Below are 26,789 nucleotides of genomic sequence, written 5' to 3'. Positions count from 1 at the left end.
TTATGCTGAAAAGGCTAAAAACATAACACCTTTATGAAAGTGTTGGTTATAAAAGGTGGATGCATTTACACTTCCAGTAATGATGGAAGAAGAAACTGAACTAACCTTTCTTTTGAGAATCACTAGAAATGCTGGGCGAAATTCTTTTAAAAGTCTCTTTCAAGGTACTGAAGAGATAATAAGACAGCGAAGAATTCTGAGACACGATTAGAGAAGAAAGGAGCTCAGGGAGAAAAACCTGGCTTCTGAAACCACTTGTTTAAAAGTGCACTTGCCAAGTCCAGAAAGGGCAGCAGGGAGGCTTGTGCTTTAGCACAATCCTGTGGAGTTGGGAGACATGGACTGATATTCATGCTGGTGTGTGTGGAAGTGTTTAAAATATGATTGTAAAATTAAAAAGAATAAAATACTGCCATTTGCAGCAACATGAATGGATCTAGAGAATACTTAGCTTAGTGAAACAAGTCAGGCAGAGAAAGACAAATACTATATGATGTCAGTTACACGTAAGTAATCTAAAAAATAATACAAATGAATAAATATACAAAACAGAAACAGACTCACAGGCATAGAAATCAAACTTATGGTTACCAAAGAGGATACAGAGAGAGGTAGGGAGGGATAAATTAGAAGTATGGGATTAACATATACAAACTATGATACATAAAATAGATAAGCAACAAGAGTTTACTGTATAGCACAGGGAATTATATTCAATATCTTGTAATAACTTATAATGGGATATGATCTGCAAAAAAAAAAAAAAAAACCAGAAGCAGAACCAAATCACTGTACTGTATACCTGAAACTAATGCAATATCATAAATCAGCTATACTTCAATAAAAATATATATATATGGCTGTAAAATTTTTGACAGTTCCTCAATTTAGAGGTGGAGTCTATACTCCCTCCCCTTGTATCTGGACAAGTTTGTTAGGTGCTAAGACCCTATAAAACTGTGGTGGAAGTGATACTGTAATTTTTGAATTAGTTGATGAGATGTTATAGATTTACTATCACATTTTTTTTGAAGCTTAAGCCAACATATAAAAAGTCTGACTACCCTAAGGCCACCATGTTATGAGGAAGTCCAGACCACATTGAAGGGTCACACATACACACTCTAATTGACTGTCCAGGTTGAGGTCCCAACCTATAGCCAGCATCAACCACCAGACATGCAGGTGATGATGGCCCCTTATGATCCATATAATAGATCCAAGAATTCAAAAAGGAGTCACTGTTCTTGTCATGAGTTGGGTAACTGAGAAGAAATGGATAAATAAAAGATAAAATATTATACTAAGTTGTTTTCATTTATTTAAATAAAACTCTTAATTATATTTTACTTCATTGCATATAAACTAATTTTGTCTATTGAAAATTATTAAATTACATTTAATAATTGGACTTTTTATTTAAAAGTCAAGCATGGAGGAATGTGCTAATGGTTTTAGTCTCAAGTGACTACACACAGGGAAAAATGACAAATTGTAAAATTAGTAATATGGCAACGTTGCCCACTACATGGAGCCTTAGAAAATTGTGAAGCATGAAAATAAATGATCAGATTTTTGAAGGTTTTCATTTTTCTCTCTTTTTTTTTTTCAAATCCAATCTATAGCAGTAATGGGTCCTGGAATCCTTGCCAATACTATGCAGAAACAGTAAATATAAATTCATGTAAATTTAAGCATAGTGTGTACTTTTCAGGTTAGTGTGGAGAGAAGAAAAGCAGTCAGGCATTGAGGGAGCTCACCTTCTCCAACTCCCCCCATAGAGCAGACATCACCTAGACCTCCACCTATTTTCTGAAACCCAAGTATGGTACCAATAAAAAGCCATTGACTATAATACTACTCCTGTATCCAGGGACCATCAACCCACCTGAGATGGAGAGTGGCACCAGTTCACAGAACTGGGCCCCCAGGCCATTGTCAGCCTCACAGGAGTAGCTTCCAGAATGCCCTGCAGTTAGAGAGAGGTTGAAGGATGCTCCTTCTCCAGAGGGCACTGAGCTGCTACCCAGGTTGATGTCCTCATGATAAAACCGGTACAGGATTGGGGTGGGGGATGTAGGGGCAGCTCCAAGCCTCACAGCAAAGCTCTACCATATCCACCATGACAGCCTGGGTCCTGGGACCCCTGAGGGTGAGGACAGGACAAGATGTTGGAACTAACAGACCCAAAGGGGGCTATCAGAGAGGATTTGTGATGCTGCATTAGACTCATGAATTCCCATACCAGGATCTCAGCATCGGGCCTGGCTCTTGGTCATTGTGTATTCCTTCCATTCCTGTATCCCCATTAGAGCAATCAGAGGTTGTTTTTTCAAAGTGTCTTTAGAAATTTGAGGAAATATCAATTCTGGGTAATTGTCTAGAGACATGATCATTTGTCGTTCTCATCTTATTTACTTCTAATGCCAACCCAACCACCTTTGTGTTTTCTGCTATGAAAAAAAAATATGTCAGCAGTTTAACTTGTGAAGGTAACCCATCCTCAAGTTGTTGGTGGTTCTCCACAACACTGATCACTGGGATCTCCTGGAATTTCCTCATGACTCCTGGCTCTTGGTTTGGGGATTTCTGTCTGAGATGAATGGGAGTGAAATTTACTTCTCACAGAAATATTCACCACCTTGTTCTGGATACGATTGTGGCCATTGTCAGCTCTATAGTAATATTGGCCAGCATTGTACTCCTTCACAGCTGGGATCTCCAGGTCTGCTGACAGGAAATGCTGGGCTTCTGTCCCAGACTGGTTCCTGTGGCCTCTCTGTGCTAGGAAAATGTGATGTCTCCTGTGCCCTCAGCCACTGAGCAGAGTAGGGTGAGATCCCCTCCTTCAGTCTCTTGTCCCCCAGGGATCTGGGTATCTAAGCTTACATTAGAGCCCAGGACTTCTAGCTGAATAGAAGATGACATATGAGAACCCTGACTATGAAAGACTCTGGGAACAGAAGGTAGACTTATTTCAGCCTCTAATACAAGGAGTGGGAATATGGGTATTGCTTATGTAACATATTACAAGTATACAATGGTAAGGAATCCATGGTAATTATCCTTGAAGAATGTGGATACAGATACTTTCAGGTCCTAACCCAGATCTGGGCTAATTTCATGGGTAGCAATCATTAAAGAATCATGATGAATCATCCACTACATGAGAGAAGAAACATTTTTTTTGGATGAGTCACTGTGCAGACACATACCTTTTGCATAGAATTAAGAAGTTCACTGGTAGCATCAGTCTACCTTGAAAAAGGCACTGTTCCTAATAATGTCAATAAAAATTCCTCCATTATTCCCAATTTCAAGGATCAACACAAATTGTCACCCTCTCCTCTGACCACTCCAGTTCACTTTGATTTCTGCTCTTCTGACTCTTCATTTTAGCCCCATATGTGTTGCAATCCAGCATGTGGAGACATTTGGAGAGCAGGAACCTTGTCTTTTAAAGTTCCCAACCCTCTACTAAATGCCAATGCACACAGTTGGTGATCAATGAAGATTTGATTGATGATATTACTTTAATAAGAAGAGAAAGATTATAAGGAGCTTAGTCCATTTGTTATTCTTATGAAATGCCAAGAGCAATTTGGAGAGTTTCTCTAGTCCAGCTCCTACTTTCCACAAGAACAGAAGTTGAACAAAGAAACAAAAGACTAGCCATCCATGCTGAAGCTACAGTGTTCATATTTTTCCCCATGCTCAGCCCCACTGATACTTATTCTGCCCGTGAATTTAAGATTGGAGGCTCCAGTTTCTGACACTGTGAGTCACTGTCTCTGCATGGCACCAGTAAGACCCTGAGTCTTCACTCCACATGGTGGGGAACTAGAGCTCTGGGGAGCTGCTCTAGCCTAACCCCAGGATCCTGCTATCTCTGAATAAGCAAACTGGAGCTGGGCATCTGAGCTCTGTGGAGAGGGATGGGTCTTTCAAGAGAGATCAAGGTCACTGGGACCTCCTCAATGGGCCCAGAAGAGCTGACTGTCAGCCCAGGACATGGAAACAGCTCTGGAGAGAAGGATCACAACAGTTTTCAGAGCAGTAAGATTTACAGTTCCTGCTGAAAAGTACCTGGTGAGAAACAACCCCAGCAAACAGGACATTCAGAACCAGACATGCCACGTACCATGTCTCCCTTACATGGTCAAACCACAAGCACTCCAGTTCATGTTTGGTGTATGGGTAGCTTTCCCCTATGAAGTACCCACCTGCTCTGCTACCACTGTCTCCTATCCACCCCAGCTCCCACAGGAGTGACAGTTTTACTTAAGACTTCAATCCTTACTACTCTTTACTATTTCTGTTTTTAGAGTTTTCTTCCAGTAACAGTACAGTAATATTTGCCACTGTCACTCAAAATGCATTTTGGATAGGAAAGCTTGAGACTTCATCTGTAAAAGCAATAATGCTTTTCTATCTTTGTAATAAGTCACTGTCTTTATTTTCCAAGCCTTTTCTCTCTGGCATATCAGAACTACACTGTTTCATTCAAAGACAGAAGAGGGAGCCAGGACAGTGAACCAGTCTGAAAGAGAGGGGAGGGGGGAACTGGATTTTTCATTTCTGCAGAGAATCCAATGTCTGACCATCTCCCTTATTCTTAGGCAATGAGATGTGTCAGGTGTAACCTCTTCATCTTTAGACAAGATAGAAGTTTCAACCCATTCCTTAGTCACTCAGAGATGCATCTTATTTTTCCTGAGGAGATATCTTATTCAACTTGGGCTGCTCTGACAAAATGCCATAAACTAGGGGGCTTACCAACAGCACAAATTTATTTCTCACAGTTCTGGAGGCTGAAAGTCCAAGATCAGTGTGCCAGCATTGTCCAGTTCTGGTGAGGACCCCTTTCCAGGTTGCAGACTGCTGACTTGTATTCTCATACAGCAGGAAGAGACCCAACTAGTTCTCCAGTCTCTTCTTATAAGGGCACTAATCTCATTCATGAAGAGCCCACCCTCATGATCTAATTACCTCACAAAGCTTCCACCTCCAAATACTATCACATTGAGAATATGGTTTTAACATATGAATGGGTAACAGGCTAAAACATTCAGTCCATTATAGGGAATGTCAAGGTAAACATAACTTTTTACATGGATACAGGGTGTTCTGCTAAATCTCCTACTCCTTAGCTCACTCCATTGGTGACTTCACATAGGGGACCCTTGTCCTCGGTGGACATTTTGCTTTCCCACCCCTTATGCTTTCATCCAGTCTTTAACGGCACCACATTGTATTGTAAAATCATGTTCTGTTCCTTCTTCTGAGCTTGCTAGATGAAACAACCAAGTGGCCTGGATAACGGGAATAAGCTGGTTACTGGAATAAGATCTAGTATCTTTGTTTTTTATCTTCTTTTAACATCTTTTTTGGAGTATAATTGCTTTACAATGGTGTGTTATTTTCTGCTGTATAACAAAGTGAAGCAGCTATACATATGCATATATCCCCATATCTCTCCCCTCTTGCATCTTCCTCCCACCCTCACTATTCCACACCTCTAAGTGGACTCAAAGCACTGAGCTAATCTCCCTGTGCTATGAACTGCTTCCCACTAGCTATCTATTTTGCATTTGGTAGTATATATATGTCCATGCCACTCTCTCACTTCCTCCCAGCTTATCCTTCCCCCTCCCTGTGCCCTCAAGTCCATTCTCTACATCTGCATCTTTATTTCTGTCCTGCCCCTAGGCTCTTCAGAACTTGTTTTTTTTTTGTTGTTTTTTTTTTGTTTTTAGATTCCATACATATGTGTTAGCATACGATATTTGTTTTTCTCTTTCTGACTTACTTCACTCTGTATGACACTCTCTAGGCCCATCTACCTCACTGCAGATAACTCAATCTCATTTCCTTTTTTGGTTAAGTAATATTCCATTGTACATATGTGCCACATCTTCTTTATCTATTCATCTGTCGATGGACACTTAGGTTGCTTCCATCTCCTGGCTATTGTAAATAGAGCTGCAATGAACATTGTGGTACATTACCCTATTTGAATTATGGTTTGATCAGGGTATATGCCCAGTAGTGGGTTTGCTGGGTTATATGGTAGTTCTATTTGTAGTTTTTTAAGGAAACTCCATACTGTTCTTCATAGTGGCTGTATCAATTTACATTCCCACCAACGGGGAAGAGGGTTCCCTTTTCCCCACACCCTCTCCAGTATTCATGGTTTGTAGATTTTTTGATGATGGCCATTCTGAGGTAATACTTCATTGTGGTTTTCATTTGCATTTCTCTAATGATTAGTGATGATGAGCATACTTTCATTTGTTTGATGGCAATCTGTATATCTTCTTTGGAGAAATGTCTATTTATGTCTTCTGCCCATGTTTGGATTGGGTTGTTTGTTTTTTTGATATTGAGCAGCATAAGCTGCTTGTATATTTTGGAGATTAATCCTTTATCAGTTGCTTCATTTGCAAATATTTTCTCCCATAGTGAGGGTTGTCTTTTCATCTTATTTACGGTTTGATTTGCTGTGCAAAAGCTTGTAAGTTTCATTAGGTCCCATTTGTTTATTTTTGTTTTTATTTCCATTTCTCTAGGAGGTGGGTCAAAAAAGATCTTGCTGTGATTTATGTTGAAGAGTGTTCTTCCTATGTTTTCCTCTAAGAGTTTTACAGTGTCTGGACTTATATTTAGGTCTTTAATCCATTTTGAGTTTATTTTTATGTAGGGTATTGGGAAGTGTTCTAATTTCATTCTTTTACATGTAGCTGTCCAGTTTTCCCAGCACCACTTATTGAAGAGGCTGTCTTTTCTCCATTGTATATTCTTGCCTCCTTTATCAAAGATAAGGTGACCGTATGTGTGTGGGCTTATCTCTGGGCTTTCTATCCTGTTCCATTGATCTATATTTCTGTTTAAATGCCAGTACCAAACTGTCTTCATTACTGTAGATTTATAGTATTATCTGAAGTCCAGGAGCCTGATTCCTACAGCTCTGTTTTCCTTTCTCAAGATCGCTTTGGCTATTCGGGGGTCTTCTGTGTTTCCATACAAATTGTGAAATTTTTTGTTCTAGTTCTGTGAAAAATGCCATCGGTAGTTTGACAGAGATTGCACTGAATCTGTACATTGCCTTGGGTAGTATAGTCATTTTCACAATGTTAGTTCCTCCAATCCAAGTACATGGTATATCTCTCCATCTATTTGTATCATCTTTAGTTTCTTTCATCAGTGTCTTACAGTTTTCTTCATACGAGTCTTTTGTCTCCTTAGGTAGTTTTATTCCCAGATATTTATTCTTTTTGTTGCAATGGTAAATAGGAGTGTTTCCTTAATTTCACTTTCAGATTTTTCATCATTATTGTATAGGAATGCAAGAGATTTCTGTTCATTAATTTTGTATCCTGCTACTTTACCAAATTCATTGATTAGCTCTAGTAGTTTTCTGGTAGCATCTTTAGGATTCTCTATGTATAGTATCATGTCATCTGCAAAGAGAGACAGTTTACTTCTTCTTTTCTGATTTGGATTCCTTTTATTTCTTTTTTTTCTCTGATTGCTGTGGCTAAAACTTCCAAAATTATGCTGAGTAATAGTGGTGAGCGTGGGCAGCCTTGTCTTTTTCCTGATCCTAGTGGAAATGGTTTCACTTTTTCACCATTGAGAATGATGTTGGCTGTGGGTTTGTCATATATGGCCTTTATTATGTTGAGGTAAGTTCCCTCTATGCCTACTTTCTGGAGGGTTTTTATCATAAATTGTTGAATTTTGTTGAAAGCTTTTTCTCCATCTATTGAGATGATAATATGGTTTTTCTCCTTCAATTAGTTAATATGGTGTATCACATTGATTGATTTGCATATATTGAAGAATCCTTGCATTCCTGGAATAAACCCCACTTGATCATGGTGTATGATCTTTTAATGTGCTGTTGGATTTTGTTTGCTTGTATTTTGTTGAGCACTTTTGTTCATCAGTGATATTGGCCTGTAGTTTTCCTTTTTTGTGACATCTTTGTCTGGTTTTGGTATCAGAGTGATGGTGTCCTCCTCCCTCTGCTATATTTTGGAAGTGTTTGAGAAGGATAGGTGTTAGCTCTTTTCTAAATGTTTGGTAGAATTCGCCTGTGAAGCCATCTGGTCCTCAGCTGTTGTTTGTTGGAAGATTTTTCATCACAGTTTCAATTTCCATGCTTGTCATTCGTCTATTTATATTTTCTATTTCTTCCTGGTTCAGTCTTAGAAGGTTGTGCTTTTCTAAGAATTTGTCCATTTCTTCCAGGTTGTCCATTTTATTGGCGTATAGTTGCTTGTAGTAATCTCTTATGATCCTTTGAATTTCTGCAGTGTCAGTTACTTCTCCTTTTTCATTTCTCATTTTATTGATTTGAGTCTTCCTTTTTTTCTTGATGAGTCTGGCTAATGCTTTATCAATTATGTTTATCTTCTCAAAGAAGCAGCTTTTAGTTTTATTGATCTTTGCTACTATTTTTTCCTTCATTTATTTTTGATCTGATCTTTATGATTTTTTTCCTTCTGCTAACTTTTGGGTATTTTTGTTCTTCTTTCTCTAATTGCTTTAGGTGTAAGGTTAGGTTGTTTTTTTGAGATGTTTCTTGTTTCTTAAGGTAGGATTGTATTGCTATAATGTTCCCGTTTAGGACTGCTTTTGCTGCATCCTATAGGTTGTGGGTCATTGTGTTTTCATTGTCATTTGTTTCTAGATATTTTTTTATTTTCTCTTTGATTTCTTCAGTGATCTCTTGGTTATTAAGTAGTGTATTGTTTAGCCTCCATGTGTTTGTATTTTTACAGATTTTTTTTTCCTGTAATTTATATCTAGTCTCATAGCGTTGTCGTCAGAAAAGGTACTTGATATGATTTCAATTTTCTTAAATTTACCAAGGCTTGATTTTGACCCAAGATATGATCTATCCTGGAGAGTCTTCTATGAGCACTTGAGAAGAAAGTGTATTCTGTTGTTTTTGGATGGAATGTCCTATAAATATCAATTAAGTCCATCTTGTTTAATGTATCATTTAGAGTTTGTGTTTCCTTATTTATTTTCATTTTGGATGATCTCTCCATTGGTGAAAGTGGGGTGTTAAAGTACCCTACTATGAATATGTTACTGTCAATTTCCCCTTTTATGACTGTTAGTATTTGCCTTGTGTACTGAGGTGCTCTTATGTTGGGTGCATAAATATTTACAATCGTTATATATTCTTATTGGATTGATCCCTTGATCATTATGTAGTGTCCTTCTTTGTTCTTGTAATAGTCTTTATTTTAAAGTCTCTTTTGTCTGATATGAGAATTGCTACTTCAGCTTTCTTTTGGTTTCCATTTGCATGGAATTTCTTTTTCCATCCCCTCACTTTCAGTCTGTATGTATCCCTAGGTCTGAAGTCGATCTCTTGTAGGCAGTATATATATGGGTCTTGTTTTTTTATCCATTCAGCCAGTCTGTGTCTTTTGTTGGGAGCATTTAATCCATTTACATATAAGGTAATTATTGATATGTATGTTCCTATTACCATATTCTTAATTGTTTTCAGTTTGTTACTGTATGTCTTTTCCTTCTCTTGTGTTTCTTGTCTAGAGAAGCTCCTTTAGCATTTGTTGTAAAGCTGGTTTTGTGTTGCTGAATTCTCTTAGCTTTTGCTTGTTGGTAAAGGTTTTAATTTCTCCATCGAATCTGAATGAGATCTTTGCTGGGTAATCTTGGTTGCAGGTTTTTGTCCTTCATCACTTTAAATATGTCCTGCTAGTCCCTTCTAGCTTGCAGAGTTTCTGCTGAAAGATCAGCTGTTAACCCTATGGGGGTTCCCTTGTATGTTATTTGTTGTTTTTCCCTTGTTGCATTTAATATTTTTTCATTGTATTTAATTTTTGATAGCTTGATTAATATGTGTCTTGTTTCTCCTTATCCTGTATGGATTTATCCTGTGTTTCCTGGACTTGATTAACTATTTCCTTTCCCATATTAGGGAAGTTTTTAACTATAATCTCTTCAAATATTTTCTCATTTTCTTTCTTTCTCTCTTCTTCTTCTGAGATCCCTATAATTTAAATGTTGGTGTGTTTAATGTTGTCCCAGAAGTCTCTGAGACTGTCTTCAATTCTCTTCATTCTTTTTTTTTATTCTGCTCTGCAATAGTTATTTCCACTATTTTATCTTCCAGGTCATTTATCTGTTCTTCTGCCTGAGTTATTTTGTTATTGATTCCTTCTAGAGAATTTTTAATTTCATTTTTTGTGGTTTCATCATAGTTTGTTTGCTCTTTAGTTCTTCTAGGTCCTTGTTAAACATTTCTTGTATTTTCTCCATTCTATTTCCAAGATTTTGGATCATCTTTACTACCATTGATCTGAATTCGTTTTTAGGTAGATTGCCTATTTCTTCTTCATTTGTTCTGGTGGGCTTTTACCTTGCTCCTTCATCTGTTGTGTGTTTCTCTGTCTTCTCATTTTGCTTAACTTACTGTGTTTGGGGTCTCCTTTTTGTAGGCTGCAGGATCGTAGTTCCCATTATTTTTGGTGTCTGCCCCCAGTGGGTAAGGTTGGTTCAGTGGGTTGTGCAGGTTTCCTGGTGGAGGAGAGTAGTGCCTGTGTTTTGGTGGATTAGGCTGGATATTGCCTTTCTGTTGAGCAGGACCTCATCTGGTGGTGTGGTTTGGGGTGTCTGTGAACTTATTATGATTTTATGTAGCCTCTCTGCTAATGGGTGGAGTTGTGTTCCTGTCTTGCTAGTTGTTTGGCATAGGGTGTCCAGCACTGTAGTTTGCTGGTCATTGAGTGGAGCTGGGTCTTTATATTGAGATGGAGATCTCTGGGAAAGCTTTCACCATTTGATACTATGTGTGACTGGGAGGGCCCTGGTGGACCAGTGTCCTGAACTTGGCTCTCCCACTCAGATGTTCAGGACTGACATCCAGCTGGAGCACCAAGACCCTGTCAGCCACATGGCTAAGAAGAAAAGGGAGAAGAAAATAAATAAATAAATAAAGTAAAATAAAATATAAAGTTATTAAAATAAAAAATAATATTAAAAATAAAACAGTAATTAAAAAAAGGAAAGAAGAGAGCACCGAAACCAGAAAACAAATCCACCAATGATAACATGCACTAAAAACTATACTAAAAATAAAAAACAATTAAAAAACAGTCACACAGAATCCTAGGACAAATGGCAAAAGCAAAGCTATACAGACAAAATCACACAAAGAAGCATACACACACACTCAGAAAAAGAGAAAAAGGAAAAAATATATATGTATAAAAAGAAAGGAAGAGAGCAGTGAAATTAATAAACAAATCTACCAATGATAATAAGCTCTAAATACTAAACCAAGATAAACATAAAACCAGAAACAAATTAGATGCAGAAAGCAAACCCCAAGTCTACTGTTGCTCCCAATGTCCACTGCCTCAATTTTGGGTTGATTTGTTGTTTATTAAAGTATTCCAGAGATGCAGAGTACATCAAGTTGATTGTGGAGATTTAAGCTGCAGCTCCTGAGACTGCTGGGAGAAATTTCCCTTTCTCTTCTTTGTTTGCACAGCTCCTGGGGTTGAGCTTTGGATCTGGCCCCTCCTCTGCATGTAGGTCACCCTCTGGCATCAGTTCCCTGCCCAGACAGGACAGGGTTAAAGTAGCAGCTGATTAGGGGGTTCTGGCTTTCTCAGGCTGGGGGGAGAGGGGTACAAAATGCTGGGTGAGCCTGTGGTAACAGAGGTTGGTGTGACATTGCAACAGCCTGAGGCACGCCATGTGTTCTCCCCGGGGAAGTGTCCCTGGATCACGGGACCCTGGCAGTGGGAGTGTGCACAGGCTCCTGGGAGGGGAGGTGTGGATAACGACCTGTGCTTGCACACAGGCTTGTTGGTGGCTGCAGCAGCAGCCTTAGCATTTCATGGCCATCTCTGGTGTCCACACTGTTAGCCGCAGCTCATGCCCATCTCTGGAGCTCGTTTAGGCGGTGCTCTGAATCCCCTCTCCTCACGCACCCTGAAACAATGGTCTCTTGCCTCTTAGGCAGCTCCAGACTTTTTCCTGGACTCCCTTCCGGCTAGCTGTGGTGCACTAGCCCCCTTCAGGCTGTGTTCATGCAGCCAACCCCAGTCCTCTCCCTGGGATCTGACCTCCGAAGCCTGAGCCTCAGTTTGCAGTGTCAACCCACCCCAGCAGGTGAGCAGAGAAACCTCTCAGGCTGGTGAGTGCTAGTCGGCACTGATCCTCTGTGTGGGAATCTCTCTGCTTTGCCCTCTGCACCCCTGTTGCTGCACTCTCCTCCTTGGCTCTGAAGCTTCCCACCCACCCACCCCCTGTCTCCACCAGTGAAGGGGGTTCCTAGTATGTGGAAACTTTTCCTCCTTCACAGCTCCCTCCCAGAGGTGCAGGTCCAATCCCTATTCTTTTGTCTCTGTTTTTCCTTTTTTCTTTTGCCCTACCCAGATAGTTGGAGAGTTTCTGGCCTTTTGGAAAGTCTGAGATCTTCTGCCAGCATTCAGTAGGTGTTCTGTAGGAGTTGTTCCACATGTAGCTGTATTTCTGATGTATCTGTGGGGAGGAAGGTGATCTCCATGTCACACTCCTCCACCATCTTGAAGGTCCCCCCAAGATCCAGTGTCTTTAATTTTCAGAACTTTCTACTGAAATGTTTCAAAATTTTTTGTCCATTTATTCAACATACAATTAGGTGGAAATGAGTTTAAATCCAGGGTTCAGTTCTTAGGTGACTGATTATAGTGAAAAAAAAAATCATTGCCAAGGACAAATATCCTCCCCTGGGGCTGCTCTTCTTAGATTGGTCACAGATTCTCTAGTTTCTACCTTGTCTTTTCACTTATTTATGGTACCAGACTATGTTCTATCTGTGACATCTGTATTATATTTTAGGATTATAGTTGAGGGTTTTGACCTCAAGGTAAGGAACTAAGTTATATCTCAGATGAAAATATTCTATCACTGTTCAATTATACCATGATTACCAGAATTTGGATATGTAGTATCAGGAAGCAGAGGTCAGTCATATAAGAGAAGCGATAACTCCAAAAATATCACTGCAAAGCCAGAGCCAAATGCCACAGGAAGTGTCGGGAGCAGAAACTGTGTGATGCTGGAGCAAGTTGGCCCAGGGAGCAGTAACATGTAGATATCTCTCCAGTCTTTCTACATCCATCTCTACAGGACCTTGTGGTAGCTGGGTGGCTGATATACCACAGATCAAAACCAACAAACACAAAGTGTGACTCACCTGCCTGTTCACTGAGCAGAGCTGTGAGGGGATCAAAAATCCAAGGTTAACACAGAGCATTTGCATCACAATTTAGAAATTTATATTACTCTGCTAAATTGCTCAAAACATTCCATCTTTCCCTCCTTTTCTATTCCCCTACTCCATTATCACCAACAATTCAATCTCCCTCAAACATACAACCAATCCGCATTCATTTTATTTTTTTTAATTAATTTTTGTTGGAGCATAGTTGCTTTAACCCTCATTAATTTTACAATCATGAGGCAAATTGCAAACCTTCTCTTCCCCAAAGGGATTGCCAGAAGCAAGTCCCATGGATGTTGGATGTTTAGTGATCCTCTCCATTTCATTTTGCTTCCCCTCTTCCCCACCAACTGCCTTCTCACCCATACTTTTCAAGGGGTAGACACACTGCTACATGATAACATGGTCTCAAGTCACAAAGAGTTCATCAGGAAACATACCCAGTGAGAGTTTATGAGAGTTGAACCCACCCTGAACTGATGTTTTCTCTAGTCATATTTTATGTGAGAGTCCTTTTACTCAATTAACAAATATTTATTTAGTGCCTACTGTATGTAGCGAAAGGAATCTTGTTTCTCAGCAGCAGACTTCCTCTCCCTCATAGCCCATGATTAAGCAAAAGGACATTAGCAAAGGGTCTCAATTTATCTTTTAAGCCAAAATCTTGTAGATAACTATCTAAATATTTTTCATGGAGGACTATTAAGCATTGAAATTATGAAAATTTTATTTATGAGAACGTATTACTCTCTGAGATCTAAGAGAATCAGATTCATTCATTCATTCAATTCATGATCAACAAATGGTAAAGTGACCTGCCTTAAACATTAAGAATTAGGATGTATGGCAATATGATTTTCCTGGGGCAACTGTTTTGTATTTGACTATGAAATCTAAGCAGGAAGCAGAGAACTGAGCATTTCTACTGGTCCCTGGGCTCTGATAAATCCTTAGGCCTTTCAAGAGTTGGAGATCTCATCTTGCTTCCACCTCAGTTCTAACTCATATTAACTCACTGAAGATGATTAGTAATGACCATAAGAGCGTGAAGGCTTAGTTTAGCTATTTGAGAAGATGTTTCCTTAGCCACCTGTTGAGTCCCATGTTCAGGAAATGAAAACTACTTTTTAAAGTAAGTCTTGCACAACTAGCAAGAAAAGGAAGTAGAAGAGCTCTTCAATGTCTCATCACTATCTTCTTTTCCATAGGTGCTATAGAGTTAAAGATGATCCTCTCAATGCCAGAGAAATTCCACATCTTGACACTGGTGATAACTAACACTTATATATGGCTGTTAATAAGTTGAATAAGTTCAAAGTGCTTTATGCCCACAAAGTCATTAATACCCTCAGTAAGCTTGTGAAGTCAGCACTATCCCTTTCACACAATTGAGGAAACAGGCACCAGAAAAGGCAAGTAAGTTGATCAAGACCAATATGGTCAATTTCTAGTAGTAACAACTGGGCAAACCTAGGCAGTCCAGTTCCATAGTCTGACTCTTAAACACTTTGATGTCTTGCTATGATATAGCGTCTCTCAATGTTTCTTAAGATAACAGGGCCATTGTTGCAATGGCTCAGGTTTCTTAGGTGAAATTTTTCCTTAGTCAATTTTTAACTTCGTAGAATGGGATTTTTACTAAGATTCAAAGCACTTGCTCTATCTCATTGCATTATCCCCTTCCCTATTCCTAATCCATACTGCTTTTTATATCATGAGCTGGTCTTAATACGGCTACACCCTGCAAAGCATGCATCATGTCAAAGCCTATTGTCACTCTCATTCTGATAGTATGTAGTCCTCAGAAATGTTATACAGAACAATCTGCTCAGATCAGGCTGTCCAGGCAGATGCAAGTTGCCTTTTTGGACCTTTTGCTGCATGAAACTTTAAATCACAAAATCACAGGTGTTTGTAACCTGGAGACTGATAGTGAAATAATAATCATAGACTCAATGTTATCTGTTCAGGTGAATACTTAACAGTATCATTCACTATAAACTTAGTTTTACTTTGGGAAATGCTGATGTATGTATATGATGTGATGAAGCATTATAATCATGTAAAAAGAAAAGGCTAAAAACACCTAACAAAGGCAGTTTGAAAATAAATTATGTATGGATTACCAAGCTGCCATTAAAATGCTTCTGTAGAAGAATATTTAATAGCAATAAAAGATGCTCATGATATATTGCTAAGGGGAAAGTGGCTACTAAATGCAGTTTATCTGCTGCACACCACTCTCTTGCTCTCCAGTAAAAAAATGTCTGAGACAATAAACATCAAGTCTTTACTGTAATTATATCTGAATAATGTAATTAAAGGTGATTTTTATTTTCCTCATTTTGCTTATTAGTGTTTTCTAGTATTCCTACAATAAACATATGCTATTTATATATTTTTAAAAGATTCATTTAAAAAATGGCCTGAGTTTTTGACCTTTCTAACCTTAAAGTATATCAAGCAATGCTACTTTAACTTTCTGCATAAATGGCTTATTTATGTTTAGAAGAGGGGCCAGAGCTGATCTTCAAGTCCTTGCCTACTGGAAAGGTTCCTAGGTGGCCTGTAAATTCCTCCGCATCCTGGCCAGCCAGGAAGTCATAGGATTCTGATGGATGGAAGCAAATTAGGGAAGAGAGTAGAGAGAGAAGACCAAAAGTTGGTGGAGGAGTTCATGGTAGGTATAAGTTTTTCATAAACATCTGAGGAGATTTTTCAAAATATTCACAACCTTTCATTGATTCCAATATGTCTTCTATGGAAATGTATCCTGTTAGGTTGGAAGTTAATATTTCCTAAGGTATTACCAAATGGTGTGGGGCGGAATTCATAGTTTGTGTGAAAGTGAGTGTTGCAGGTAGAAAAGAGAAATAACGGGTCGTTAGAGACAAGTGTTGTCATAGTGAGGTTGATGGGTCACAGTGGTGACAACAAGTCCTCTGAAATGATTGACATGCTCCATCTGGGTGCTGCTCTGTATTTGACAGATGGTAGGCATTTACATATGGATAGACATAGACTGGAAGCATACCTAAAGTGGGAAGCAAACTAGGGATCACATTCAGAGATTAGGAAGCTAAATGGTTCAGTGGAGGGAAAGGTAACAATGTTTAAGACTGTAATGGCAAAAGTGAAATGGTGTGTATATATGTTTAACCAAAGTGAGAGATAAAACTATCCCTCTGCAAAGATATTTAGCTACCAGTCAGATGGAGTCACAGGTATCACAGGGAAGCAGAGTTACACATAGATATAAAAGCCTCTTGGCACAACCATGTAGACTCTTGACTTAGAGATTCCACAGGTAGCAGCAGGCAGAAGGATGCTATCTTGGACGCAGAGCAAAAGCAGTCTCTGCAAATTCTGTTCAATGTCTTGAATGGGACACAGAGCATAGTGCCAAGATGGGGGATGCCAGGATTGAAACAGAGAAGAAGAGAATCTTCATGAAATACAATTCAGAAGAAAATAAATAACATCTCCCATTTGAGGAAGTTGACTACTAGGACAGTTAGGGTAGAAAAATGAGGCTGGTAAACTTCAGAGATCTCTGAATATATCTGGTTGAACTTGGGGCTCCAAGGTCACTATGGCAGAATAAGTGTCATAATGTATATAAATATGCTGCATACATGGCCATAGAAGTAGTCATTGTCATGGTCATCATCATTGTGTGGTAGTAGTTATAGCAGTAATTTTAATAGTTACTGTAATTATCTTGAACAACATATGTCTCTCTTGAGTGGGGCTTGACCTAGGAATTTTATGTCCAGGGTAATAAATATATACTTTTGGAGGTGATAATGTTTGTTGGAGACCTTCTGGAGCAGAATTGGCTAGTGGAAATATTGATTTTGTCTTAATAGACAACACCTAGACGTTATTTAGGCAGAACCAGACCCTTCTGCCCAGCAGATTCTCTACAATGCAATCAATTAATTTCTAAAAGTCTACTGGGGCCCTGCATAGGCCAAACAGCATGACATGGAATTCAGACTGAGTAAGAATGCCTGGGGCTTCCCTGGTGGCACAGTGGTTGAGAGTCCGTCTGCTGATGCAGGGGACATGGGTTCGTGTCCCGGTCGGGGAAGATCCCACGTGCCGCAGAGCAGTTGGGCCTGTGAGCCATGGCCGCTGAGCCTGCGTGTCCGGAGCCTGTGCTCCACAATGGGAGAGGCCACGACAGTGAGAGGCCTGCGTACCGCAAAAAAAAAAAAAAAAGAATGCCTGGAAGCTGTTCTCTATCACCTCCCTGGCAGATATAAAGATGGAGATGCTCCAGAGACACAGTTTCTAAAAGAAGTATCCCCATATTTGCTTAATTAGAGAAGGGCATGAGGAAGTTTTAGTTTCAGATAGTGATTGTTTTTAGAGACTGGAATTTTACCAAACTCAAATTTTTCTTCTTCATGAGGAGTACCAGTTTCTTCAGTATTAGTAGAAGTTTCTATAAACCCCTTCTAAAGAAGGCATTGCTATTCCTGGGGTGGGGAGTAGAGGTAAACCTAGTCTTGGAGAGGAGGGGAGACAGAGGCACAGGAAGACTTAGTGAGTCTCCTGGCAGATATCTGAGCAGCATCTGCAACAAGGAACCATCCTCCCTCTATGTGTGAAAATACCGCCCTGTAAGTGACCTAGACTCCCTGGGGACGGCAGGTGCAGAGGGGCCCCCACGAATCAGACAAAATTCAATCTGAAGCTTTCTATTTTCTGTTTTAATTGTATGTTTGTGGGGTTTCCAGAAATGTGGATGGGATATGACTTTCTATGGAGGAAGGACAATTACCAAAAAGAACTGTGGACCATGGGTCATTGACTATACCAACCCTTAATAGCATCACCCAGAGCAGCTTCCTGTGCATATCTTCCTGGCAGTTGAACATCAGTTGTTGGTGACAGAAAATAAACAAGTACCACAAAATTATACCCTGGCTTTCAATCTCAATTTCCCTTCAGAGGTTTTTGCTCACTCTTCTAACATGCTCTCCTAGCAACTCTTTCCCAGTTCACAAAGGTATAATTCCCAGTCAGAAAAAGCATTCATACATTCATTCAGGGATGCATAAATTTTACATAATTTTTAAAATGCATAGCCAAATAGGTAAGAAGGGAAATTCCCCTATTACAGATAAAAAAGGAAGTGAAAGCAGAGTGTTAAACATGTAAATTACATTACTGTTCCCCTAGGAGGAGTGGGAGATAAAATACTACACTAAATAATTTGTATGAGCTTTGCACTTAAAGTCTATGTGGAATCAATAGACAAAATTTTGGACCTACGAAAGGCAGAAACTTGAAACTAAAACATCACAAGACTTTCTTTTTAATAAATGAGTGGTTTGGTGAGGAAAAAAAAATTACCCACAAGCACAGATAGATGCCAAGTAAGCTTGTGTTTGTACAAGCTTGGGGAAAATAGAAAGTTTCCTCTGAAACAACAAAGCCCAGGACTGTGCCATGCTCCTGTGTGTGCCCTGGGAAATCCCAAATAAAGAATTATTATAAAAATTGGTCCTGGGCCAGTGACCACCCAGGGCTTAGAAGTCAATACAAAATGGCTTTTGAGGGACACAGTCAGAAACCCAGGTCACATGGAATTCCTACACTGCACAAAAAGCTTCTTAATCTAAAATCACAAAACTCATCAACTTATGAAGAACAAGATTCAAAATATACAATAAATACAGGCTTTAAATACCTAAAACTTCAGAAGAACTATCTAAGAATTATAGTATATTAAATGTATTTAAACTATTTTAAGGTTCTTAAAATAATAAAGTACAGTTGACTCTTGAATAACACAGGTGTTAAGGGTTCCAACTCTCCATGCAATCGAAAATCCATATATAACTTTACAGTTGGTCCTCCATATCTGTAGTTCTGCATCTGCAGATTCAACCAATTATGAAACATGTAGTAGTACATGTATTGAAAAAAAAAAGATATATAAGTAGACCCATGCACTTTAAACCCATGTTGTTCAAGAATCAATTGTATTAAGCACATAACAGTAAAATACTATAAATAATAAAAAGACAAATTTGAAAAGTTATAATAATAATATTTTTGAAAACTTAATGTGTGCCAAGTATACTTTTAAGCATTTTAAACAAATGATTTTACATAATTAGCAAAACAACGTCATATATTAGATACAATTGCTATCCCAATTTTAAGCATGAAAAACACACAAAGGTTAATTAAGTTGACCCAAACTGCAGGACTAGTAAATGGTGAGACCAAAATGTAAAACCAGACAACTCTTCAGAAACCGTGCTTTAAAAAGTTTGCTACTAATATCTCTGAGAAGAAAAAAAAAGGGGGGGCTTCCCTGGTGACGCAGTGGTTGAGAGTCCACCTGCTGGTGCAGGGGACACAGATTCGTGTCCCAGTCTGGGAAGATCCCACATGCCGTGGAGCAGCTGAGCCTGTGAGCCATGGCTGCTGAGCCTGCATGTCCAGAGCCTGTGCTCCACAATGGGAGAGGCCACAAGAGTTAGAGGTCCACGTACCGGAAAAGAAAAAAAAAATGTAGTCATTGAAATAAGAAAGAAATTGGTTAAACTGATATAGCTGAAGAAACAATTAGTAAACTGAAAGATAGAGATTAAGAAATTGCCCAGAATGCAACAGGGCTAATAAAGAAATGAAAAATTGGAAGACTAATTAAGAGTCATGAGAACAAAGTCAGAGGGTCCAGAAAACTTCTAATATGAATTTCTGAAGGATAGAATTAAAACAAAGATGAGGCAATATAATAACAGAGATAATAATTAAGTATTTTCTAAATTTGAAGAAAGCCATGAACCCTCAGGTTTAAGAAACACTTATCTTAAGCAAAATAAATTCATATTTAGACACAGCAGAGTGAAACTACATAAGACCAAAGATAGAGAGACTTAAAAGCAACCAGTGAGAAAAGACAGATTAACTACAAAGAAACAACAATTAAACTGAGGGAAATTTTCTCAAAGGCAACAATAGAAGCAGGAAGACCATGGAATAAAATATTAAAACTATTGAGAGCAAATCTAAACTATCAGTCTTAAATTCTGCTTTTGAACCTTCTGGACAAATGAACTCACAGATTGTAGCAAAAAGAACTAGAAAGTAAAAGTTCATAAGGAAAGAAATTGGACCACAGTGACATTATCATCATAGCAGAATAAGAATTTTCTTCTGTCTTTCCTCCAAGACCACCAGTTTAGACAATCACCAAAGAACAAGAGAGTCTTGTGGAAATCCAGGAGTCCAGCAGAGAATTTCTGACACACTCTCAGAGCAAAAAACTCAGATATTGGATAGATTGAAGGGGAATATTGAGGTGTGCTGTGTGACTGAGTGGTGGGGAGCAACTGGGAAAGTGGCAGATAGGGCTCTCAGAGAGGACCAGAGGGACATGAGTGCTACTAACTGCATCACAGAATCCATCAGGATGTCTGCCTGTGAATCACAGGGGATGCCTCACCTGCAGATCCCTCCAACTGGCCCACAGGCACCAATAGCACTCCACAGGTCTCACTCACACATTCCCCTGCTGCAGGAATGGTTCTTTATGTATGTTCCCAATAGCTGCAAGAATCATCCTTTGAAGATGGCTAGTGAGCACACACAGAAAGCTGAACCAGCTCTGTGGACTTGGGAGAAATGACACAACTTAAGCATTCAGGACCACCCTAGAGAAAGCAAAAAGGAGTCTGGCAGCACCCGGCCTGGCAGATCAAGAGAAGTCATACAAGCTTAAGAATTCTCTTACAAGAGAGAACACGAAATGTGGATCAGGTGCACCCATAGAAAAGTTCTAAGAAAGCCTTAGAATTCCTAGCGGGCTGACAGAAAGTATTTTTCTCCCAAAGTCAGCCAGTAAAGACTGGAGAAGGAGACTGCTTCCTCAAATGTGAAGACAGCAATGCAAGACCCCAAGAGATATAAAAATAAAGGAAATATAATACTACAAAAGGAATACAATCATTTTTTTCAATAACCAGCTCCAAAGAAATATGGATCTGTGATTTATGCAGTAAAAAATTCAAAATAACTATTCTAAGGAAGTTCAGTGAACTATAAGACAACACAGAAAGACAATTCAATGAATTCAGGAAAATAATACATGAGCAAAATGCAAAATATAACATAGAGACAGAAATCTTTAAAAAGAACCAAACAAAAATCCTGGAGCTGAAGAATACAATAAATGAAATAAATACAACAGAGAGCATCAATAATCGACTAGATCAAGCAGAAGAATCTGTGAAGTATAGAAGACACATCCTTTGAAATTATCTAATTAGAGGAGAATAAAGAAGTAAAGAATGAAAAAGAGTGAAGAAATGCTATGTGAACTATGAACTACCATTAAGAGAAATAATCTATTCATTATTGGAATCCCCAAAGAAGAAAGGGAGAATGGGGCAAAAAGCTCATTTAAAGTAATAATGGCTGAGAACATCCCAAATCTGGGGAGAGATTTGGACATCCAGTTCATAAAGCTAATAGGTCACCCAAAACTTCAACCCCAAACAATCTTTTCCAAAACACATGATAATAAAATTGTCTAAAAGCAAAGGCAAAGAAAGAATATTTAAATAGCAAAAAAAAAAAAAATCTCATACATAGGAACACCCATAATATTACCAAACCCTAGAAGAAAGTGGGATGATATATTCAAAATACTGAAAAGAAAAAACAACAACAACAACTAAGAAAACTACTGGGAAAAGTTGTCCTTCAGATACAAAGGTGAGATAAAGACTTCAACAAACAAAAGCTGAAGGAGCTCATCACCCACTAGACCTGCCTTATAAGAAATGCTGAAAGAAGTTCTTTAAGTTGACGTGAAAGGATGCTAATAAAGAATATAAAAGCATATGAAGACATAGAACACATTGGTAAGGGTAAATATATAGTTAAATTCAGAATACTGTAATACTACAATATGGTGATGTGTTAATAACTTAACTCTAGTATAAAGTTTAAGGGACAAAAGTATAAAAATAAATATAATGATAATAATTTGTTAATAGCTACACAATACAAAAAGTGGTAAATTGTGACATCATAAACATAACGTGGAAGGAGTAAAAGGGTATAAGTTTTGTATGCAGTTAACTTGTTATCAGCATAAAATAGACTGTAATATCTATAAGATATTTTATGTAAGCCTCATAGCAACAACAAAGCAAAAACCTACAGTAGATACACAGAAGACAAAAAGAAAATCTAAGCATACCACTATGAAAAATCATCAATTCAGAAAGGAAAACAATGAGAGGAAGAAAAGAATAGGAAGCTACAAAAAGGCAGAAAATAATGAATAGGATGGCATTAGTAAGTTCTTACATATCAAGAATTATTTAAATGTAAATTAATTCAATTCCTCAATCAAAAGGCTAAGTGGATAATAAAACAAGGCTCAACTATATATGCTCACAATAGAAGCATGTCACCTATAAGGACACACATAGGATCAAAATGAAGGAATGAAAAAAATATTCTGAGTAAATGAAACCGAAAGAGAGAAGCTATATTTATATCAAACAAAACAGACTTTAAGTCAAAAGCTATAACATGAGACAAAGAAGGTCATTATATAATCTAAAAGGGGTCAATTTATCAAGAAGATATAACAATTGTAAATATCTACGTACCCAACACTGGAATGCCAAAATATGTAAAGTAAATGCTAACAGAACTAAAGGAGAAAAAAGCACAAACACAATAATAGTGGGGGGCTTAACTATCCCATTTCTACAGTGGATAGATCATCCAGAGAATCAATAGGGAAACAGCGAATTGGAACAACACTACAGACCTAATAGACCTAACACACATATATAGAACATTCCACCCAACAGCAACAGAATACACACAGTTATCAAGTACACATAGAACTTTTCCTAGGCTAGATAATATGTTAGGCCTCAAAACAAGTCTCAACAAACTTAAGGAGAAATAAATTATATCAAGTATTTTTTTTCCTACCACAATAGTATGAAACTAGAAATCAATAACAGGAGGAAAGCTGGAAATTTTACAAATAAATGGAAATTAAACAACACACTTCTGAACAACAAATGGATCAAAGAAGAAAGCAAAAGAGAAGTCAAAAAATATCTTTAGACAAAATAAAATAAAAACATAACACACCATTACTTGGGAATGCAGCAAAAAGAGTCTAATGAGGAAAGTTTATGGCTATAAAAGCCTACATTTAAAAAAACATAAAAGAAAGACCTCATATGAACAACCTAGCAGTGTACCTCAAGGAACTGGAAAAACAAGAAAAAACTAAGTTCAAAGTTAGCAGAAGTAAGGAAATAATAAAGATTAAGCAAAAATAAATGAAATAGAGAATAGGAAAACAATGGAAGAGAATAAGAAAGCTAGAGCTGGTTCTTTGAAAAGGTAAACAAAATTGACAAATCTGTAGTTAGATTAATCAAGAAAAAGAGGACTCAAATAAATAAAATTGTAAGTGAAAAAAGGAGACATTACAATTAATACCACAGAAATACAAGGGATCAGAGGAAACTACTATAAACAATTATATTCTGACAAATTGGACAACACAGAAAAAATGAATAAATTCCTAGAAACATTCAATCTATGAAGACTGAATCATGAAGGAACAGAAAATCTGAAGAGATCAGTAATAAATAGGACATTGAATCAGTAATCAAAAACTTCCCCAAAAAGAAAAGCCCATGACTGTATAGTTTCACAGGTTAATTCTAGAAAGCATTTAAAGAAGAATTAAAGCCAATTCTTCTCAAGCTGTTCAAAAAATGGAAGAGAAGTAAACATGTACAAAAAAATTTTATGAGGCCATAATTACCCAGATACCAAAGCAAAACAAGGGCACTACAAGAAAAGAAAAGAAAAAAAAACCTACAGGCCAATATCCCTGATGAATATAGATGCAAAAAAAAAAAATCCACAAAATACTAGCAAATTGAATTCAACCACACATTAAAAGGATCAAATATCATGATCAAGTGAAATTCACTCCTGGGATACAAAGATGGCTCAACATATGCAAATCAACAACTGTAATATATCAATTTAATAGACTAAAAATTAAAACTATAAGATCATCTCAATAGATGCAGAAAAGACATTTGACAAAACTTTTCATGATAAAAAAACTTTCAAAATTGAATATATAAGGAATGTATCTCCATATAATAAAGGCCATATATGACAAATCCACAGCTAATATCATACTCAAGGGTGAAAAGCTGAAAACTTTTCTTCTAACATCAGGAACAAGCAAGAGTGGTCATTCTCACCAATCCTATTCAACATAATACTGGAAGCCCTAGCCAAAGCAATTGCACAAGAAAAAGAAATAAAAGGTATCTGAATCAGAAAGGAAGAAATAAAATTTTGTATGTGAATGACATGATTTATATACAGAAAACCCTAAAGACTCCACAAAAAATCTTCTGGAAGTAATAAAATACAGTTAAATTTCAAGATAAAAATAAACACACAAAAAATCAGTTGCATTTCTACACATTAACAACAAATTATCTGAAAAGGAATAAAGAAAACAATCTCATGTATTATAGCATCAAAAACAATAAAATACTTAGGAATAAATTTAACCAAGGGGGTGAAAGGTCTGTATATTTAAAACTATAAGACCTTGATGTAAGACATAGAAGAAGACACAAATAAATGGAAAGATATCTCTTGTTCATGGATTGAAAGAATTAATATTGTTAAAGTGTCCATACTACCCAAAGCCATCTATACATTTAATGCAATCCTTATCAATATCCCAATGATATTTTTTCACAGAAATATAACAAAGAATTCTAAAATTTGTTTGGTGCTTCAAGAGTCCCCAAATAAGCAAAGCAATATTGAGAAAGAAGAACAAAGCTGGAGACATCACATTTCCTGATTTCAAACTATATTGCAAAGCTATCATAATAAAAACAGTATGGTATTAGTATAAAAACAGACACATAGACAAATGAAACAGAATTGAGAGCCCATAAATAAACTTAGGCATATATGGTCAATTAATAATTGACAAGAGAGCCAAGAATATTCAGTGGAGAAGGGATAGTTTCTTCAAAAAATGATATTGGGAAAACTGGATACTCATATTAAAATAATGAAACTGGACTCCTATCTTACATTACTCACAAAAGCAAGACAAAAACAAACACATAGATACAAAGAACAGATTAGCAGTTACCAGAGGAAAAGAAGGTGGGGGAGAGCAAAGTGGGTAAAGGGAGCCAACTATATGGTAGTCGACTGAAACTAAACTTTTGGTGTTAAGCTCACTGTAGTGTAAATGGAAGTCAAATTATAATATACACATAAAATTTATATAATGTTATAAACTGTTACCTCAATTTAAAAAAGAGAAAAATAGAAGAAACACAAATGAGGAAAAAAAATGAACAAAAGGAATTTAATAACTGGAAAATAAAGAAAAACATGGTTAAAATGGTAAATTTTATGTTATTTATATTTTAGCAAAAGAAAAAAAGAAAAAATATATTATGATTTATCATATAACAGGATACTACACAGCTTTTAAAATAGTACAATAATCTACATACAGACTTTAAAATATTTCATGATATTTTATTAAATAGGTATACTTCTAAATACCTATATATTCACATGTATGTAGAAGTGTTTCTACAGAAAAATAGAAAAATATCTGCAAAGGTAAGATTTTAACAATGCTAAGCTTTTAACAATGGGTACCACTTGTGGTAACTTATAGGGAAGACTTTAACTTTTACATTATATACTTTTAAAATGTTTTAATTTATGTGTTAGCTTATGATTGTTTTAAAATTAAAATACAGACTTCAAACCATATTATCACGTTTTCAAAAAGTTTGTGAATTAAGGAAGAAAACATATTCCTAAAGCTTTCAGAGGTTGCAACAAATACAGAACTTTGGATGTAGTGAAACCTACTGAGATTATATCTCCTTATAAATATGGGGGCGTCTAGATTGGCACCTAGATTGGCCTGACATACAAAATATGTCATTAAAATTTAGTATAACTGCAATGGTATTTTATGTAACTTTGCTTTAATTTTAGTTTGATAACAAATTCACTGAGTCACATATTTTATGTAGAAACAGGATGATTAACATAAGGGGCAGGGCTGGAACTCTGTACTGTCTAAGCAGAGAAAGCACTTGGACAAAAAATTATGGACACAGCTTTCTGTATGGAGCAGTCCCACACAATCACTAACTTTGGGTTCATGCTTTCTAAGCTTCACTGTCCCTCTACCCCATGACCTCAAGTTCTTTTATTCCTGTCCTGTTTCCTCTTGTAAAAAGAACTCAGAGCAGAGTTTGACCTGTACCTGAAAGAACCAATAGGAATCCGGTTCTAGTAACAAAGTTCTTCCCACTCCTGAGTTCATGTTGGTTCTCCTGGGTGATCTCTTCAAAGCTTGAGCCAACTTCACTTCACAGTAGATGCAGGAATAATCTCATGGAGGTAAGCACCTGGATGAGGTGTACTGGAACGCTGATTC

General features: G+C 37.4%; 1 protein-coding gene across 1 annotated transcript; it reads right to left on the bottom strand.

Annotated features, from left to right (window-relative positions):
- LOC309974152 (Fc receptor-like protein 2) lies at positions 1-26,675 on the bottom strand (the record flags this gene model as incomplete). The annotated part of the gene is given in 6 exon segments (XM_082858603.1): positions 1-14; positions 1,889-2,108; positions 2,627-2,748; positions 2,751-2,784; positions 2,788-2,910; positions 26,616-26,675. Coding segments are annotated over 6 exon segments (573 nt in total).
- Between the last annotated feature and the right edge of the window lie 114 nt (positions 26,676-26,789).

Source organism: Leucopleurus acutus (assembly GCF_964270905.1).
Source record: "Leucopleurus acutus genome assembly, chromosome: 2".
Lineage (NCBI taxonomy): Eukaryota > Metazoa > Chordata > Mammalia > Artiodactyla > Delphinidae > Leucopleurus > Leucopleurus acutus.
Note: the sequence above shows the minus strand (reverse complement) of the source record. Positions and strands in the feature narration are given on the sequence as shown.